Source organism: Microcebus murinus, chromosome 16, assembly GCF_040939455.1.
Source record: "Microcebus murinus isolate Inina chromosome 16, M.murinus_Inina_mat1.0, whole genome shotgun sequence".
Lineage (NCBI taxonomy): Eukaryota > Metazoa > Chordata > Mammalia > Primates > Cheirogaleidae > Microcebus > Microcebus murinus.
The window spans coordinates 31,606,399-31,624,708 of NC_134119.1; the positions used below are offsets into that span (position 1 = coordinate 31,606,399).

The window sequence follows — 18,310 nt, forward strand, 5'->3', positions numbered from 1 at the left end:
TTGCCTAACATTTAGGAAGCTTTTTTTCAAGCTACTGAAACTAAAGTCTTTGTCTTCCTGCTAGTTTTTTCCTTAAATTCAAAGAGCATTCATTAATTTTCTCCTCCACTTCTTTTTCTGTCTTTCTTATTACTCAGAGTGAACACAAATGGCTCAGATGACCCTGAGGATACAGGAGCTGGTGAAAATAGGAGGCTCGATGGGAATAATTCTCCATCACTCTCAAATGGCGGTTTTAAACCTTCTAGGCCTCCAAGACCTTCACGACCACCTCCACCCACCCCACGTAGACCAGGTGTGTATTCCAGCCCTTAATACTGTGAGTGTAAATAATGTTCTGTTTGGGAATTGATCCTCAGGTAAATGTCAAGAGATCCTTTCAGATCAGTTTTCTGGCTGTATTTTTACATTTGAGATTTTGGCCAAGAATAATCTTTCTGTAAGTAACCAAGAAGTTCCTTTCCCCTAAATTTTCTTTCCAGTGTGAAGTTACTGAGGCAGTGCTTTATTGAGAGTGAAAATCACATGAGCATTATATAAAGTGTAGACAGTACAGATAACATTGCAGTTTTCTTGCATGGTTTGTAACTGTGTGACATAAGCACATCATATAGTCAGGGATTTGGTCAGTGTATTCTTTAAAAAGACAATTAGTAAATGGCAAATAACCCAAAAATGCTAAGTGATTCAGATTTTAAAGCTAAAATTACCCAACAAATGAGCATATTTTATTTCATACAAATGTGAACATCTTAGGTAGAGTATCCATTTTTTTGATTAGCCAGAACAAATCTTTAATCTTTTTATTGTTTCTCTCTGCTGATATGTGAGTAGAAAATGCAAAGTAATTAAACCAAATATTAGAAAAGTAAATTGGTGTCCACAAGTCATTTCATTAAATGAGTTTGTATTTATTAATAATTATACATCTTCCCCTTCCTCTATAGATAATTTTGTAACAATGTATTCCAAGTGTTTAAGATTATATACCTCTTTGTTATAATATTGTTGACTTCCTCTAGGAATTGTTTTGTCAACAAGTATTTCTTAAAAATGTAATAAGTGATCAATAACTAATTGTAAGAATATTATTGCTTATCAGCCAGATCTTCCATGTTAAAAGCAACATCAAAAATTGGTCTCTAATCTGCAGGATCTCATAGGAAAATAGTTTTAAGGATTTGGAAAATTACTGAATGAACTTAAACAATACCAAGGAATACTAATGCTTTCCTTTCTAAAAGTTTTTATTTCCTGTGACATCGGTAAATCAACAAATCTGAATTACACATGTTAAATTTTATATTTGTCACCTGCCTTATTTTATAAAGTTAAAGTGCTATCTTGAATGTAAATTTCAGAAAATAAAAGAGTCTTTTCCCATTTTCCTCACATCTTTTATAGCATCTGTCAATGGTTCACCATCTACCACTTCCGAAAGTGATGGATCTAGTACGGGCTCTCTGCCACCAACAAATACAAATACATCGGAAGGAGCAACGTCTGGATTAATAATTCCTCTTACTATATCTGGAGGCTCAGGCCCTAGGCCATTAAATCCTGTAACTCAAGCTCCCCTACCGCCTGGGTGAGTAACTTTTTTGATTAACATTTGTTTTCTTTACGTTTCTGCATATACTCAGGAAAATAATACTAAATTCCATTCTTTTCAAAACTATCTTCAAGCCATTGTTACTGATTTTCTAGGATCTGAAGTCAACAAAGCTTCACCATATTTGAAATCTCCTCTTCATTTCTAGGGCAAAGTGGAAGAATATACTATTTTTATTAAAGGACTCTGAAAGCACCAAACAAGGCCAAGTCAAAATAATCACCTAATTTAGATTGCTTTTTTTTTTTGAGGGGGGGAATTTCTTTTTAAAATCAAATTTTTTTGGTCATAAAATTATTTATAACAAAGTAATAGATAATTTAGAAAACTGAGAAAAGTAGTACTCATAATCCCATTTTAATCTCTGCTTATTTTTAAGATTAATAATATTCTTAAGTATAATTTTATACATATAGACATTGTGGCATTCAAATTAATCCAGAGCCAAGAATGCTAATCAGAATTAATTGGCTGATAAATTAATAAACTTATGATAAGAATTTTAATTATTATACAGATTAGATTACTTGTATTGGTAGTTAGGCCATTTTCCTTTTGGTAAGCGTACATGAGAAGCCAAACTAGAAGGTTGTTTATGGAAGGGATTGGCAAAAAGAAGCTGAGTGCTCTTAGAAGTCACTGCTATTTCCAAGCAATGATGGTTTACTACTATATTCTTCACTCTGGGGCTGACTTTAACGAAGAGGCTAGAATACTCAGATTGGCCAATCCTTAGACTTCTCCCTTCTTTTATTTCAGTTTTTCTAGCACCCAAACAAACTATTACCCTTCAGTCTTTGTTCAGCTTTCATAATATTAATTATAGCATTCTTTTCTATGCAAGTTCTGCATATACCCTGATCAGATTGAGAGTGACTTTAGTCTCCTAGATGAATTAACCTTTAGAAATACAGTTTGTCTTTAGAAATACAGTTTGTCTCTTAGAGCAGATATTTGTGGGAAATCTCATTAACTATGTGCCACCCTCAAAAGATGATGACATTTCTTGACATTATTCCTAAATTCTTTTGGTATCTTCTTTATAAACTGCTATGTTTGTCAGCCTCAGTTCTATAATATGGCCATTTAAGGTAAAAAGGCAAACACAGAATTAAAAAGCCAAGCTACTCGCACAAATATCCTTACCAGCCTTTTAAATTTTGTGTTTAAGTTGGGAGCAGAGAGTGGACCAGCATGGGCGAGTTTACTATGTAGATCATGTTGAAAAAAGAACAACGTGGGATAGACCGGAACCTCTACCTCCTGGGTAAGTATCTGAATTAAAAAAGAACAAATTTGTTTATTCAGAATTGTGGGTTATATGTGTATATAATATTCCCTACGTTTCTGTTTTCCCTCTTCCTATCCTTTATCTACTTTGTCTTGTGGTAGGTATAAACTAGAAAGATGAAAGCTAAAGAGAATTGATTCAGAGCATGATGAATGAATCTTGTTTTCACTCATCTCTGACCTAAACATTCCATAGATCTTTTTCTTCAAATTTTCCTTTCTGAACTATTTACCTGGCTCAGAGTTACAGAGTTTTAGAATTAATTTCTTCAAGAGAAATTATTCGCCGGGCATGGTGGCTCATGCCTGTAATCCTAGCACTCTGGGAGGCCGAGGTGGGTGGATTGCTCGAGGTCAGGAGTTCAAAACCAGCCTGAGCAAGAGCGAGACCCCGTCTCTACTATAAATAGAAAGAAATTAATTGGCCAACTAATATATAGAAAAAATTAGCCGGCATGGTGGTGCATGCCTGTAGTCCCAGCTACTAGGGAGGCTGAGGCAGCAGGATTGCTTGAGCCCATGAGTTTGAGGTTGCTGTGAGCTAGGCTGACACCACAACACTCACTCTAGCCTGGGCAACAAAGTGAAACTCTGTCTCAAAAAAAAAAAACAAAGATTAAAAAAAAGAGAGAGAGAAATTACTTAACTGAATAAGAATCATAGCCCCTATCACATATATGAAGATAAAGTTCCTATTACATAAAAAAAACTTTAATAGTAAAGTCATAAAATAGTTAGGGAACTGAAGTATATATTAATACATGGGGCTAATAAGCATTTAATGTTTACACCATATAAAACAATTGGAAGAAAAATTATTTTTTAGTCTGGAAGAAAGTAAGTAACAAACATGGAAAAATATTTAACCTTGCTAATGATCTTACAGAACTATACATGTAAAAGGTACTGTTTTACTTATTAAATTAGCAGATAATATCAGGTGTCGAACCTGAGTTTGATCCCCACCATTGCCACCAAAAAAAAAAAAGAAAGAAAGAAAAAATCAAGTGTTGGTGAGGAACTTTATCTCATAAATTGCTAGTGGTAATGTAAATTAGTTACACCTCTTAAAGCACGTATATCTATCTGTATATCTCTGTAATAATGTGTATACCCTTAGTAATCCTCTCCAGGAAATTTATCCTAAAATAATTAAAGGAAGAAAAAAAGTTTACTGTATTATGCATACTTATTATTTTACTATTTATAACATCAGAATATTGGAAATAACCCTAAACAAACCACATAGAAATGACCAAGTTATTGGTCAACATTTACTTAAATATTTTATACCCATTTAAATGATAAATAAGAAAGTAGTTGTATTCTTTTGAAAAAGTGCTTTTTGATATCTGTGAAAAGCTATATATACAATTTGTGTCCCTATTAAGATAGCAATAGTAAAAATAACATTGGAAAGAAACTGAAAATGTTTTTCTTAGTGACCGGCTGGGACTCATTTACTAACTATACATTGCATTTTAAGGACCTGACCAATATATCTTAACTTTCAAGAAACACATTTTTAGTACCTTCCTCTTAAGTTCACTTATAGACCATTTAAAAAAATATAAAAGACTTCATATAAATCAAAAGTACTTTCTCAAAGTAAAAATCTTATATCTGTTTCACAAGAATTTGTTCAATTAGCTTGTTTTTGTTCTGATTTAGCTGGGAACGGCGGGTTGACAACATGGGACGTATTTATTATGTTGATCATTTCACAAGAACAACAACATGGCAGAGGCCAACGTTGGAATCCGTCAGGAACTATGAACAGTGGCAGCTACAACGTAGTCAACTTCAAGGAGCAATGCAGCAGTTTAACCAGAGATTCATTTATGGGGTGAGTAGCCTGTTGTATAATAAACTAATAAGAATATTCAGTTTTTAACCCTTCCCTATGTATGTCATGTAGAGCACTAAAAAGAAGGTATAAATAGGATGGTAATCTAGTTGTTGCTGCTAGTAAGTATTTTTAGACCTTGTCTGGAGTATTCTGTGTATGTGATCTATTCTTTCCTTTTTCTAGTTTTCTAAAGTCTAACTTCCGTTTCTTTTTAATGTAAAAAATTAAAAAGAAGTTAGGACAACTTAAAATTCATGAACAAAAGAATAGTAAAAATAAACCCAAACAATTTAAAAAGAATTAAAGCAATACTAAATTTAGTACTGTCTTAACTTACCAGAACCATTTGAAAACTTGGATCTCAGAGCACCTGACTCTTAAGTGATTGTACAAAACTGATGATAGAGATGAATCACTTTTTAACATTTGAAGGTAAAGCTTTGCTAGGCACGTTGGCTCATGTCTGTAATTCCAGCATTTTAGGAGGTTGAGGCGAGAGGCCAGGAATTCGAGACCAGCCTGGGCAACACAGCAAGACCCCATCTCTATTAAAAAATTAGCCTGGCGCAGTGGTGTGTGCCTGTAGTCCTAGATACTCGGGAGGCTGAAATAGGAGGATTGCTTGAGCCCAGGAGTTCGAGGCTACCATGAGCTATGATCACGCCACTGCACTTCAGCCTGGGTGATGGAGCAAGACCCTGTCTCAAAAATGAATGAATGAATGAATGAATGAATGAATGAATGAATGAATGTAAAGCTTACCTAATAAGTTATTTGGTACTCTGGGAGACTCAAGAAATTTGATTCCTTCTAGGGAGTATGCTAAACATATTATTCTGGCTTCAGAACTACATTATATTATCTTTGGTATAAAAACATTTCCTTTCTGGAAACAAATGGTTTAAATTTTATTTATTTTCCTTTAGAATAATATTGCAGTAATAGTGATAAGTACACCAAAATATGTTAATGCTTTCTTTGCTGTGAAATCTTTGGTGCTAGGTTTTTGTTTTTGTTTTAACAGACAGGGTCTCACTTTTTCACCCAGGTTGGAGTATAGTGGTTTGATCATAGCTTGCTGTAACTTCAAACTCACAGGCTAAAGTGATCCTCCTGTCTCAGCCTCCCAAGTTGTGTTAGGACTACAGGCATGTGCCACCATTCCTGGCTAATTAAAAACAATTGTTTTTTAGAGATGGCGTCTCGCTATATTGCTGAGGCCAATCTTGAAATCCTGGCCTCAAGCTAGCCTCCTGTATCAGCCTCCCAAAGTGCTGGGATTAAGCCACAGTGCTTGGCCAAGTGCTAGGAATTTTATAATCTCTCAAATCATGAGGTATCATGGATCTTTTCTCTAATGAAAGAAAAATAGTACTTTGAGAAATTCAATTCTGTGTGTCAAACAAGATGGATTTGTTTGAGTGACACATAGAACTTAAACATAAGCCAAGCATGGTGGCTCATGCCTGTAATCCTAGCACTCTGAAAGGCCGAGGTAGGAGGATTGCTTGAGCTCAGGAGTTCAAGACCAACCTGAGAAAGAGTGAGACCCGGTCTCAAAAAAAATTAAATAAAAAACAAAAAACGGGGCCTGGCATGGTGGCTCACACCTGTAATCCTAGCACTCTGGGAGGCCGAGGTGGGCAGATTGCTCGAGGTCAGGAGTTCGAAACCAGCCTGAGCAAGACCCTGTCTCTAGTAAAAATAGAAAGAAAGTAATTGACCAACTAAAAATATATATACGAAAAATTAGCTAGACATGGTGGCACATGCCTGTAGTCCCAGCTATTCAGGAGGCTGAGGCAGTAGGATTGTTTGAGCCCAGGAGATTGAGGTTGCTTTGAGCTAGGCTGACACCATGGCACTCACTCTAGCCTGGGCAACAAAGCAAGACTCTGTCTCAAAAAAAAAAAAAAAAAACGAAAAAGAAGTTAAGCAAAAAAAAAAAAACAATTTTCCTAGAGCTCAAGAAAAGCTGACCCTCTCCATTGCCATCTCTTTCCCTCAACCGAGTCACTATTAGCCCTGTTAGAATCCATCAGACTAAAACTATGCCTTTCATATTCCTGTCTTCACTAGATATTACCTTTCCCCCTTTTCTCCATATTGCTATTTTCTTATACCTTGTCATCATAGTAGTTACCACTCACTGATGTGAACAAATTCACCTTTATATCAGCAGCCTTCCCTTTACTCCCTGCATATGATTAACATTCTTTCCTTCATATAACAATTTTTCCTACCACTTTCTCTAGAAAGAAGTTACTATATTCTTCTTTCTGGTCATTGAAGAGGTGAAATTAATTTTTGTCCCTAATCTATCTTAACCTTTTTTTTGTTTTTTTCTGTGCTATTTTACCTCTTCCTTTCTTTGTAAATTATAATCACCTTTGGTATGCCTGGCCAAATTTCTTTTTCTTTCTTTCTTTCTTTCTTTCTTTCTTTCTTTCTTTCTTTCTTTCTTTCTTTCTCTCTTTCTCTCTTTCTCTCTCTTTCTCTCTTTCTCTCTCTTTCTCTCTCTCTTTCTCTCTCTTTCTCTCTCTTTCTCTCTCTTTCTCTCTCTTTCTCTCTCTCTTTCTCTCTCTCTTCTTCTTCTCTCTCTCTTCTCTCTCTCTCTCTCTCTCTCTTCTCTCTCTCTCTCTCTCTCTTTCTCTCTCTCTTTCTCTCTCTCTCTTTCTCTCTCTCTTTCTCTCTCTCTTTCTCTCTCTCTTTCTCTCTCTCTTCTCTCTCTCTTTCTCTCTCCTCTCTCTCTCTCTCTCTCTCTCTCTCTCTCTCTCTCTCTCTCTCTCTCTCTCTCTTTCCTCTCTCTCTTTCTCTCTCTCTTTCTCTCTCTCTTTCTCTCTCTCTCTTTCTCTTCTTTCTCTTTCTTTCTCTTTCTTCCTTCCCTCCTTCCCTCCTTCCCTCCTTCCCCTCCTTCCCTCCTGCCTTCCTTCCTTCCTTCCTTCCTTCCCTCCTTCCCTCCTTCCCTCCCTCCCTCCCTCCCTCCCTCCCTCCCTCCCTCCCTCCCTCCCTCTCTCCTTCTCTTTTCTTTTCTTTTCTTTTCTTTTCTTTTCTTTTCTTTTCTTTTCTTTTCTTTTCTTTTCTTTTCTTTTCTTTTCTTTTCTTTTCTTTTCTTTTTCTTTTCTTTTTGAGACAGAGTCTTGCATTGTTGCTCAGGCTAGAGTGAGTACCATGGTTTCAGCCTAGCTCACAGCAACCTCAAACTCCTGGGCTCAAGCAATCCTACTGCCTCAGCATCCCAAGTGGCTGGGACTACAGGCATGCGCCACCATGCCCGGCTAATTTTTTTCTCTATATATTAGTTGGCCAATTAATTTCTTTATATTTACAGTAGAGACGGCGTCTCACTTTTGCTCAGGCTGGTTTCAGACTCCTGACCTTGAGCAATCAGCCCACCTCAGCGTCCCAGAGTGCTAGGATTACAGGCGTGAGCCACTGGGTCCGACCTAAATTTCTTATAGGTTTGAAAGCCTAGCTTGCCTGCCTTTTTAAAAACTAGTTTCCACATGGGTGTCCAGTGGAAAGACCATGGGCTTTGGAGTCAGACACATCTGGGTTCGAATCCTGGTTCCACAGTTACTTTTCCTATATGCTTTTGAGCAAGTTATTTAACCTCATCAAGACTGATTTACTTTATCTGTAAAAATATATACAGAGAGATACATACAGATTGCCTCAGAGGGTTTTTTTTTTTTTTTTGAGGATTCTGTAAAATTTTCTAATGTTTGGCACATACTAGATGCTTAGAAATGTTCTCATTTCTTTTCTCCTTTATATTCACAACTGTAAATGTGCCCTTTATCTCATTTTTGCAGTACATAACCTTTCAAAACATTCTTTTTGAAGACAGATTCAGCAAATTTCTGGGATACTTACTGTATGTATTGATTCTTGTAAACTTGATCCATTTAGTATTCACAGTCTTTGGAATTTTTTTGAATTAGTTTTTATGTCATTATCCATGTTCTTTTTTTTTCCCCCTCTACAGTCCAAAATAATCTGACCCATTTTCTGAAATTTTTACTTTTTCTTTGTTATAGAGTGGTTCTAAATTATATAGAATTTGAACAGCCTATTTTAGTTACTCTTAACGTAGCCAACGATGTGAACTGAACTGAATTTTTTTAACATTCTTAATACCATCTACTTAAAAAATGAGGATAATAGGATGTTGCTGAAAAATAGTCTGTTTATTGGGTATATAAAGAGGTCTTTGTCCACCACTGTTGTACTGACCCTTGTTATAGGGAAGTAGACTGATACACCCAGCATTTTCTCAAATCTCAAAATGGATATGATTGATGGTGTAACACTGTATAATGGCTCTTCCTGGCCCATGGCTTTACTGTGTGCATGTCCCCAGTTTATCTGTCCAGAGAGAACCAGTGACTTAAGTTACGCTTGGATCGTAAAGAATTGTCAATACAATTTGTCATATGCCAGACTTTTCAGACCATTATAGAACTTGGGCTCAAACCTTTTGTATTTTGATAGTATTTCCCACTGTCCTCCCTTCTTTCACTCTTTTTCATAATCGTCTCTATCAGGAGAAACAAGGCCAGTTCTTGACAGCTCTATCTTCTTTTTTTTTTTTAATTTTTTAATCTTTTTTTTATTACTTCTCCTCTCTAGCTATGAAAGTCCTAGAGGCACCTCGTCACAATGGAAGGCTTTTTTTAATCTACATTGAATATCTGTTGTTTAGTGTATTACCTTCATCCATTATCTTACTAGATCTTCTGGATAACTTGCTGCAGCTTCTCCATCAGAACTTGCTGTTTTATCTTGCACTTTATAAGACAGCTTTCTTTCTTTAAACCTCATGAATCAACCTCTGCTAACTTCCAACTTTTCTTCTGCAGCTTCCTATCTCAGCTTTCAAAGAATTAAAGAGTTAGGACCTTGCTCTGGGTTAGGCTTTGGCTTAAGGGAATGTTGTGGCTGGTTTGATCTTTTACCCAGACCACTCACACTTTCTCCATATAAACAATAAGTCTGTTTTGCTTTCTTATCATTCATGTGTTTGCTGGAGTAGCACTTTTAATTTCCTTCAAGAACGTTTCCTTTGTATTTACTACTTGACTGTTTGGCGCAAGAGGTCTTACTTTCAATCTACCTCTGTTAGAGAGATATGACTCTTTCTTTCACTTTAGCACTTAGAGGCCATTGTAGGGTTATTAATTGGCCTAATTTCCATATTGTGGAGGTCTCAGGGAATAGGGAAGCCAGAGAAGAAGGAGAGATAGGGAATGGCTAGTCCATGGAGCCATCAGAACATACACAATAATTACCAATTAAATTCGCTGCCTGAGAGGGCTCACCTGGGGGCTTCAGCCTGTGTGCAGAGGGCTCACGTGGGGGGTTGGCAGGCTGTATGCAGAGAGCTCACGTGGCGGGTAGCAGGCCATGTGCAGAGGGCTCACATGGGGGTTGTCGGGCTGTGTGGTGCAGGGGGCTCACGTGGGGGTGTTGGCCTATAATAAAAAAAAAGTTTTATTGCCTGATATGGGTGAAGTTTGTGGCACCCCAAAACAATTACAATGATAACCTCCGAGATAACTGATCACAGATCACTATAACAAATATTATCATAATTAAAAGATTCAAAATATTGTGAGTATTACCAAAATGTCACATAAGTACACAAAGTGAGTATGTGCTATGAGAAAAATAGCACCAACAGATTTGCTCAATGCAGAGTTGCCACAAACCTTCAGTTTGTAAAAAACATGGTATCTGTGGAGTACAATCAAGCAAAGAGCAACAAAGCAAGGTGTGTCTGTACCTACTGCCTCTTTTAGACCAGGATGCACTGTGCAGTTTTCCCCCCACCACCTTATTTTTCTTACCTACATGGGCCCTGAAGGCATTTGAGTCTGTACCTGCTTCCCTTAAAAACCACCGGGAAAAGGAAGGAATGAAATCCCTGATTCTGGGACATAGTGAGTGCTCAGCAAATATTCATGGAATAAATCGACAGCTCTGTCTTCTAAGAGCTGTTAAATCAGAAATGGAATGTCTCTCATATCCTTTAAAACCCAATCAGTTAACCTGTAATTAAATAGATCAGTGACATGGGGGGAAAAATAAATAAAAAGAGACAGTGGGGGAGCCACTCTAGATTGAGACTTCAAAGGTATAACCAAATGTAATGTGAGGACTTTGTTTGGATCCTGATTTTAACAAATAAGCGATTGGCATTTAATGAGGTATTAGATGATAACAAAATTAACATTGATTCTTTGCATGGTGTGATAATGAGATTGCGGTTATGTAAAAAAGCGTCCACAGATTTTAGAAAGGTTTGCTAAAATATATATGGGTGAAATGATGTTTGATTTTTGCTTCAGCAAAAAGAATGGGGAAGGCCAGTACCATGGCTCCCACCTGTAATCCTAGCACCCTGGGAGGCCGAGACAAGACAGGGGCGGATTGCTCAAGGTCAGGATTTCTTGAGCCCAGGAGTTTGAGGTTGCTATGAGCTAGGCCGACTGCACAGCACTCTAGCCTGGGCAACAGAGTGAGACTCTCTCTCTCAAAAAAAAATGAATAAATAAAAAAAGTAAAAAAAAAAATGGGGAAGAAAGAGATAAATGTGGCAAAATCTTGATAATTGTTGAATCTTGGTGCTGGGTATGTGGATTTCATTGTCTTATTTTACTTATTTTTATTTTTCACAGTAAAATTGTTTTTAAAGCATGTAGATTCTATTTGTTTTTTCTTACTAGAGAAGAAAGGACTTAACCAAGTTTTACTGAGTAACCACATAATTATCTCTGCTTGATTATACATGTAAACCAAAACATGCTTATTTTCTCTATACAGAGTCAGTATGACTTTTGCCTCTTTTTCCAAAGGGTGACTCCTGTTTTTCTTTTATCTTGTCTAGGCAAACCACTCTCTCCACCAGTGTGAAAATTGCAAACAGAACTTTTAAAAAGTCGTCCATACAATAGGCTCATTTATACTTTCCAGCTGGAATTCTTTCCTTTTACTCATGTGACAGATTGCTCTTCCTGCTCCCATCACTCTCTTCTCTTAATCCTTTGTATATTCCATGTTCTGTGTGTGATCTTCTGTTTTCAAGTTATGCCTGCAAGATTTTTCTCAGCTATCTGATGACTCTGGTACTGGTATTATAAATGATGGGGGGTTATATATTTTCTAATTTTTATATTATGTATACAGTACAATTTATAGTAAAAAGGAAAAAATGCTCATTTTGGGGGTAAGGATTATGTATTTGTAATAAAATATTTTTTTTCTTTTTTTTTTTTGAGACAGAGTCTTACTCTGTTGCCTAGGTTAGAGTGCTGTGGTGTCAGTGTAGCTCACAGCAACCTGAGACTCCTGGGTTCAAGCAATCTTCCTGCCTCAGCCTCCTGAGGAGCTGGGACTACAGACATGCGCCACCACGCCCCGCTAATTTTTTCTATATATATTTTTATTTTTTATTTATTTTTTTTTAGACTAGTCAAGTGCAGTAGTGAGGAGGGGGGAAAGTAGTAGAACAAGGAGTTCAATCTGTAACTGACTGTGAACAATCACGTGAGATAACTCACTACCTTCGGACCAGCCTCTCTATATATTTTTAATTGGCCAATTAATTTTTATTTTTAGTAGAGACGAGGTCTCGCTCTTGCTCAGACTGGTTTCAAACTCCTGACCTTAAGCGATTCTCCCGCCACAGCCTCCCACAGTGTTAAAATTACAGGCATGAGCCACCGTGCCCGGCCTGTAATAAATTTTAAATAATTTTAAATGTTAGATAATATTTGTAAAGTTTTTTTTCTAAGTTCACCAAACTAAAGTATATTGGCATTTATCTATAACCATGTCACGCTTCCTTAAAATGTGAACTCTGTTAGATGTGTTATTTTGTACATGGCCAGAGAAGGCAATTCAGAACTCAGAACTCAAGCTTGCTCTCAAATAACCAGCTTAAATTGTTAATCATTTCACCACTTTTTGATTCTTTTTAGAATCAAGATTTGTTTGCTACATCACAAAATAAAGAATTTGATCCTCTTGGTCCTTTGCCACCTGGATGGGGTAAGTCGCGTGACATTTTTCATTGAATTCTTTTCTGTCAGTTTTTTGTCTGTGTTTTTGAAATTTATTTATTTTTGAATTCTGTCATTTGAAAATCAAATATTTATAGATGATACTCTGCCTATGGTTGATTGAATATCTGGGAAGTTTTTTAGGTATATCAGTTTCATTTAGAGTGCCAAGTAGGCATTAGACTCCTTAAACATTCTACATTGACTCTTTTATTACAAAACACTTTTGTTGGAATTTAGAATTATTTTACTCTTCAAAAGTTTAAAAACATTGATCACTCAGCAATAAAAGGGAATAAACTATTGATACAACAATCTCAGTGGACCTCAAGGGCATTATATTTGCTGAAAATAATCTCAAAAGATTACATACTGTGTGATTCAGTTTACATAACATTCTCAAAAGGATAAAACTAGAGATGCAGAACAGATTAGTAGTTGTCAGGAGACAGGGTAGTAGGTGTGGGAGGGTAGGTGCATATACAAGAGATAAAATAAGGGGGTTCTTATGTGATGATGGAGCAGTTCTATATCTTGATTGTTGTGATGATCATATGAATCTGTGCATGGCACAAAAGTGCATAGAAGCATACATTCACATAAATTAGTTCAGTTTTATATTACAAAATGGAAAAATTTTTTAAAGTTTTGCAGTTAACAGTAATGCACCAATGTCATTTCTTGGTTTCAATGTTGTCCTGTAACTATATAAGATGTTATCTTTGGAGGAAACTACTTGAAGGGTACTGAAACTCTGCACACTTTTTGCAATATCCTGTGAGTAATAATCATTTCAGAAACATGGCCAGGCGTAGTGGCTCACGCCTGTAATCCTAGCACTCCGGGAGGGCGAGGTGGGCAGATTGCTCAAGGTCTGGAGTTCGAAATCAGAATAAAAAGATTAGCAAATTGTGATCACATTAGTTTTTCTAAAACACAGTTCAGAGTTTGAGTAAGTTGGCATTATTGTGATAGAACAGTGGAAGGAGAACATGTGAGAGAAGTGGCGACTTTGTGCCCTACATTATGGAGCATTTAGTGCACTCTGTTATTGAGTATATTTGGTACCTTAGTTACTAAAATTTTTTAATAGACTTTAAAATGGGCCTGCCCTACCAGGTTCTGTTTTATAGTGTTATATAATGGTCATAGCACTGTGGCCAGGTTCCAGAATAAAGATGGCAATATAGAAACAGTTTGGAATGGAAGCAAAAGAGAATATAGAAAATGGAGAACAGCAAAATAAAGTGAATTATGGGACCAGGTAGAGTTTTATATCAAAGAACTGAAGACATTTCATAATACTGTGGTAAACTCAAAGTGATATTTCTACGTAGTCTTGTCAGGAAACATTTGTACCAAGATTTATTGCTCTAACACTACTGAGTAATGAAAAAAACAATTGACTTATCAAGATCACATAAATCTGGCTAATAAATAATACTAGCTGTATAATGCTTTCTCTGAGAAGTCCAGTCGCTCTTTCATTAAGGCATTATCCTCAAAATACAGAAGTCTGTGAATCAAAAAGGTAAAAAGTGGGAGTCGGCAAAAGCGGCGTGAAGTTTGTACTGGGCAGAAGGCCTCCGGCCTGCAGCTCAGGTGAAAATGCCTCATGTAAAAGCAGCTCAAGCTGGAAGACAGCGCCCTACAAAGAGATATCTTATAGAACAATTTGCAGTTGGGGAGATACTAACTGAAATGGCAAAAAAAAGGAATGGAAAGTAGGATTACCCATTGGCCAAGGTGGCTTTGGCTGTATTTTTTTTTTTTGAGACAGAGTCTCGCTTTGTTGCCCTGGCTAGAGTGAGTGCCATGGCGTCAGCCTAGCTCACAGCAACCTCAAACTCCTGGGCTCAAGCAATCCTTCTGCCTCAGCCTCCCGAGTAGCTGGGACTACAGGCATGCGCCACCATGCCTGGCTAATGTTTTCTGTATATATTAGTTGGCCAATTAATTTCTTTCTATTTATAGTAGAGATGGGGTCTTGCTCTTGCTCAGGCTGGTTTCAAACTCCTGACCTCAAGCAATCCGCCCGCCTTGGCCTCCCAGAGTGCTAGGATTACAGGCGTGAGCCACCGCGCCGGCCAGCTGTATATATCTTACTTATATAAATTCTTCAAAATCAGTTGGCAGTGACAGCACCCTGTGTTGTGAAAGTGGAACCCTGTGACAGTGGACCTTTTTTACTGAATTAAAGTTCTACCAGTGAGCTGCTAAACCAGAACAAATACAAAAATGGATTTGTACCCATAAACTGAAGTATCTGGGTGTTCCTAAGTATTGGGGGTCTGGTCTGCATGATAAAAATGGAAAAAGTTACAGGTTTATGATAATGGATCATTTTGGGAGTGACCTTCAGAAAATATATAAAGCAAATGCCAAAAAGTTTTCTCTGAAAACTATCTTGCAGCTAAGCTTAAGAATTCCAAGGCCGGGCGTGGTGGCTCATACCTGTAATCCTAGCACTCTCAGAGGCCGAGGCGGGGGCAGATCGCTCAAAGTCAGGAGTTTGAAGCCAGCCTGAGCAAGAGTGAGACCCCATCTTTACTAAAAATAGAAAGAAATTAATTGGCCAACTAAAAATATATAGAAAAAATTAGCCGGGCATGGTGGCACATGCCTGTAGTCCCAGTAGTCGGAAGGCTGAGGTAGAAGGATCGCTTGAGCCCAGGAGTTTGAGGTTGCTGTGAGCTAGGCTGACGCCATGGCTCTCTACCCTGGGCAACAGAGTGAGACACTGTCTCAAAAAAAAAAAAAAAAAAATTCTGGATATTCTCCAATATATTCATGAGCATGAGTATATACATGGAGATATCAAGGCCTCGAATCTTAATCTGAGCTACAAGAATCCTGACCCAGGTGTACTTGGTACACCTTGGTATGGCCTTGATTATCGGTACTGGCCAGAAGGAGTTCATAAAGAATACAAACAAGACCCCAAAAGGTGTCATGATGGCACCATTGAATTCACCGGCATCGATGCACATAATGGCGTGGCCCCATCAAGACATGGTGATTTGGAAGTACTTGGTTATTGCATGATCCAGTGGCTGACTGGCCATCTTCCTTGGGAGGATGATTTGAAAGATCCTAAATATGTTAAAGATTCCAAAATTAGATATAGAGAAAATATTGCAGGTTTGATAGGCAAATGTTTTCCTGAGAAAAACAAACCAAGTGACATAGCTAAATACATGGAAACAGTGAAATTACTGGGCTATACTGAAAAACCTATTTATTGAAATTTACGAGACATTCTTTTGCAAGGACTAAAAGCTATAGGAAGTAAGGATGATGGCAAACTGGACCTCAATGTTGTGGAGAATGGAGGTTTAAAAGCAAAAATAGCAACGAAGAAGCAAAAGGAAGAAATTGAAGAAAACACAGAATCTAGTGTTGAAGATATGGAATGCTCAAATACACAGACAGAGGAGGCCACACAAACCCATTCAAGAACCAGAAAGAGAATCCAGAAGTAATTCAGATGCTGTGAATTTGAACTTTTCTTTCTTTTCATTTGATTTTTTTCTCCTTTTCCCATCCAAGTACTAACCAGGCCCGACCCTGCTTAGCTTCCGAGATCAGACGAGATTGGGCGCGTTCAGGGTGGTATGGCCGTAGACTTTTTCTCCTTTTCTATGAGAAGTGTTTTATTTTCATGTGAGTTTTGTGGAGTGAGAATAATGATTAAATAGCAATGTGTTCGGAAAACAAACTTTTTATTAAAATACTTTGTACAATTGAAATACTTTGTACAATTAAAATACTTTGTACAATAAATAATTAGCTACACTAATAACTGTTACTGTTATTAGCTTATAATAAAAAGAGGACATAACGAAAGTTGTGAATTTCTGTTTTCACCAAAGCCTGGCAGTCTGAAGGTAAGGAATTCGCTGGCTCTGTTAGAGCCTCAGAGTGGTCAGGGAATAGTTGGTCTGAAATACTTTAGAAGAGAGGATTTTTCCCTTATGATGCATATTAAACCTGACCTATCAGATTGCATTCCCAGACTTGGATGGTTTTCCCAGCTTTATTTCTAGAGTTGTATATCTGTGTTACAGAAGGAGAAATTGCTGCACTAAAAGAATATATCTGAAGGTCATTATCCTCTTAACTTTATTGCAGAAAAACTATGACCTGCTTTATGGTCATGGTCAGAAACAGACCATTTTATTCCTTCTCTGGAGCAGCTGTAGGAAAAATTGCCTTTTGCTAATAGAAACCTGAATTGTAGGCTACGTGGCCTTTATTAGAAAAACTTTTCCTGCAAGCTTCCCTTTTATATTTACCATTTTCCACATTATCCAGATCTTTCTCATTTTAAGTTGAGCTAACAACACAACATTTTGCTAAAATATTGCTTCTAAAGAACCAGCTTATCCAGGTTATCAGTTTTTTACCCTGCTGTTATACAGTGGGCTTATTTTTAGGTTTCACACTTCTGAAATTGAAGTGATACCCCCTTCCTGAATGATTATCATACTGCTCAGTCTAAACACTGCTTTCTGGCTTTCTGGCTTTGGGGCATATACCTTATTTGTAGAACCAGTGACGATGCTGATTACTGTATCAGATGAGGAGACCCATCAGACATACCCTCAGGATTGACCCTGGAAATAGAATCCTGGTTTATTGCCAGTGTTTTTATTCTGAGATTGACAGCATTATTTTTGTGACACCATATGTACATAGAAAAGTTTAACTTTGTCACGCTTTCAAACTTTTATATGCTAGGACTAGACATTACCACCTTATAAGCTGACAGTAAAGAATTTCTTGTGCTGGCTACAGTGCAGTGACTATTCATAGATGTGTGATCGTAATGCACAATAGCCTTGAACTCTTGGCCTCAAGTGATCCTTGTCAGCCTCAAAATTAGCAGGGATTACAGGCTCATATGCCACTGAGCACTGCTGGGCAATGGAGAATTTTAACACTTGCACACTATAGAGGCTGGAGAACTGAGAATGGTTTTGGTTCAACAATGTAGTCTATCGGGGCTTTGTATAGTTGGTTTTACCCATCAAGTGTATTTCGTCATTTTCATAGTTGCTATGAAAGAATACATAGAAGAACAAGAAGCTTCTGGTTTTACTGTTTTATTCATCAAGTCAAAGTGTTCTGATTTGCATTCAAATTTGATGTTCAATAATTTCAGTACTGTTTATCATGTGATTTTTTAACAAAGTAAGAAATCAGTTTTATAGCCATGGTACTTTGTACTCTGATTAAGTAGATGAACCTTCAGTTTGCAAGTGTGTCTAACCTTGAAATTTTCTGTTTTTCACAGCCTCTTCTAAGAAATGTTGATATCAGCAGTATATACATAGAACCTATATACATGGGGAACAAATTTGCAATTAAATTAAACCTTTTAAAGCTGTGATTTAAAAACTACAAAATCAACAATGCAATGAGAAATAGGTGAACTCAGATCATTTTGTTTTATTTTAAGGAAGACTATGCTAATATTTTGCTTTTTTTTTTTTT

The 18,310-nt window shown here is 37.1% G+C and overlaps 1 protein-coding gene and 1 pseudogene across 2 annotated transcripts in view; both read left to right on the forward strand.

The window, feature by feature from the left end:
* Positions 1-18,310, forward strand: part of ITCH (itchy E3 ubiquitin protein ligase) — a 132,772-nt gene that overhangs the window by 79,030 nt on the left and 35,432 nt on the right. For both annotated transcript variants that reach the window (XM_012754675.3, XM_012754676.3), the window contains exons 8-12: positions 138-295; positions 1,405-1,588; positions 2,784-2,879; positions 4,574-4,748; positions 12,734-12,803. In XM_012754675.3, coding sequence (XP_012610129.2) covers positions 138-295; positions 1,405-1,588; positions 2,784-2,879; positions 4,574-4,748; positions 12,734-12,803 — 683 coding nt within the window. The remainder of the gene's footprint in view (positions 1-137; positions 296-1,404; positions 1,589-2,783; positions 2,880-4,573; positions 4,749-12,733; positions 12,804-18,310) is intronic.
* LOC105865827 (serine/threonine-protein kinase VRK1-like) lies at positions 12,810-18,306 on the forward strand (annotated as a pseudogene).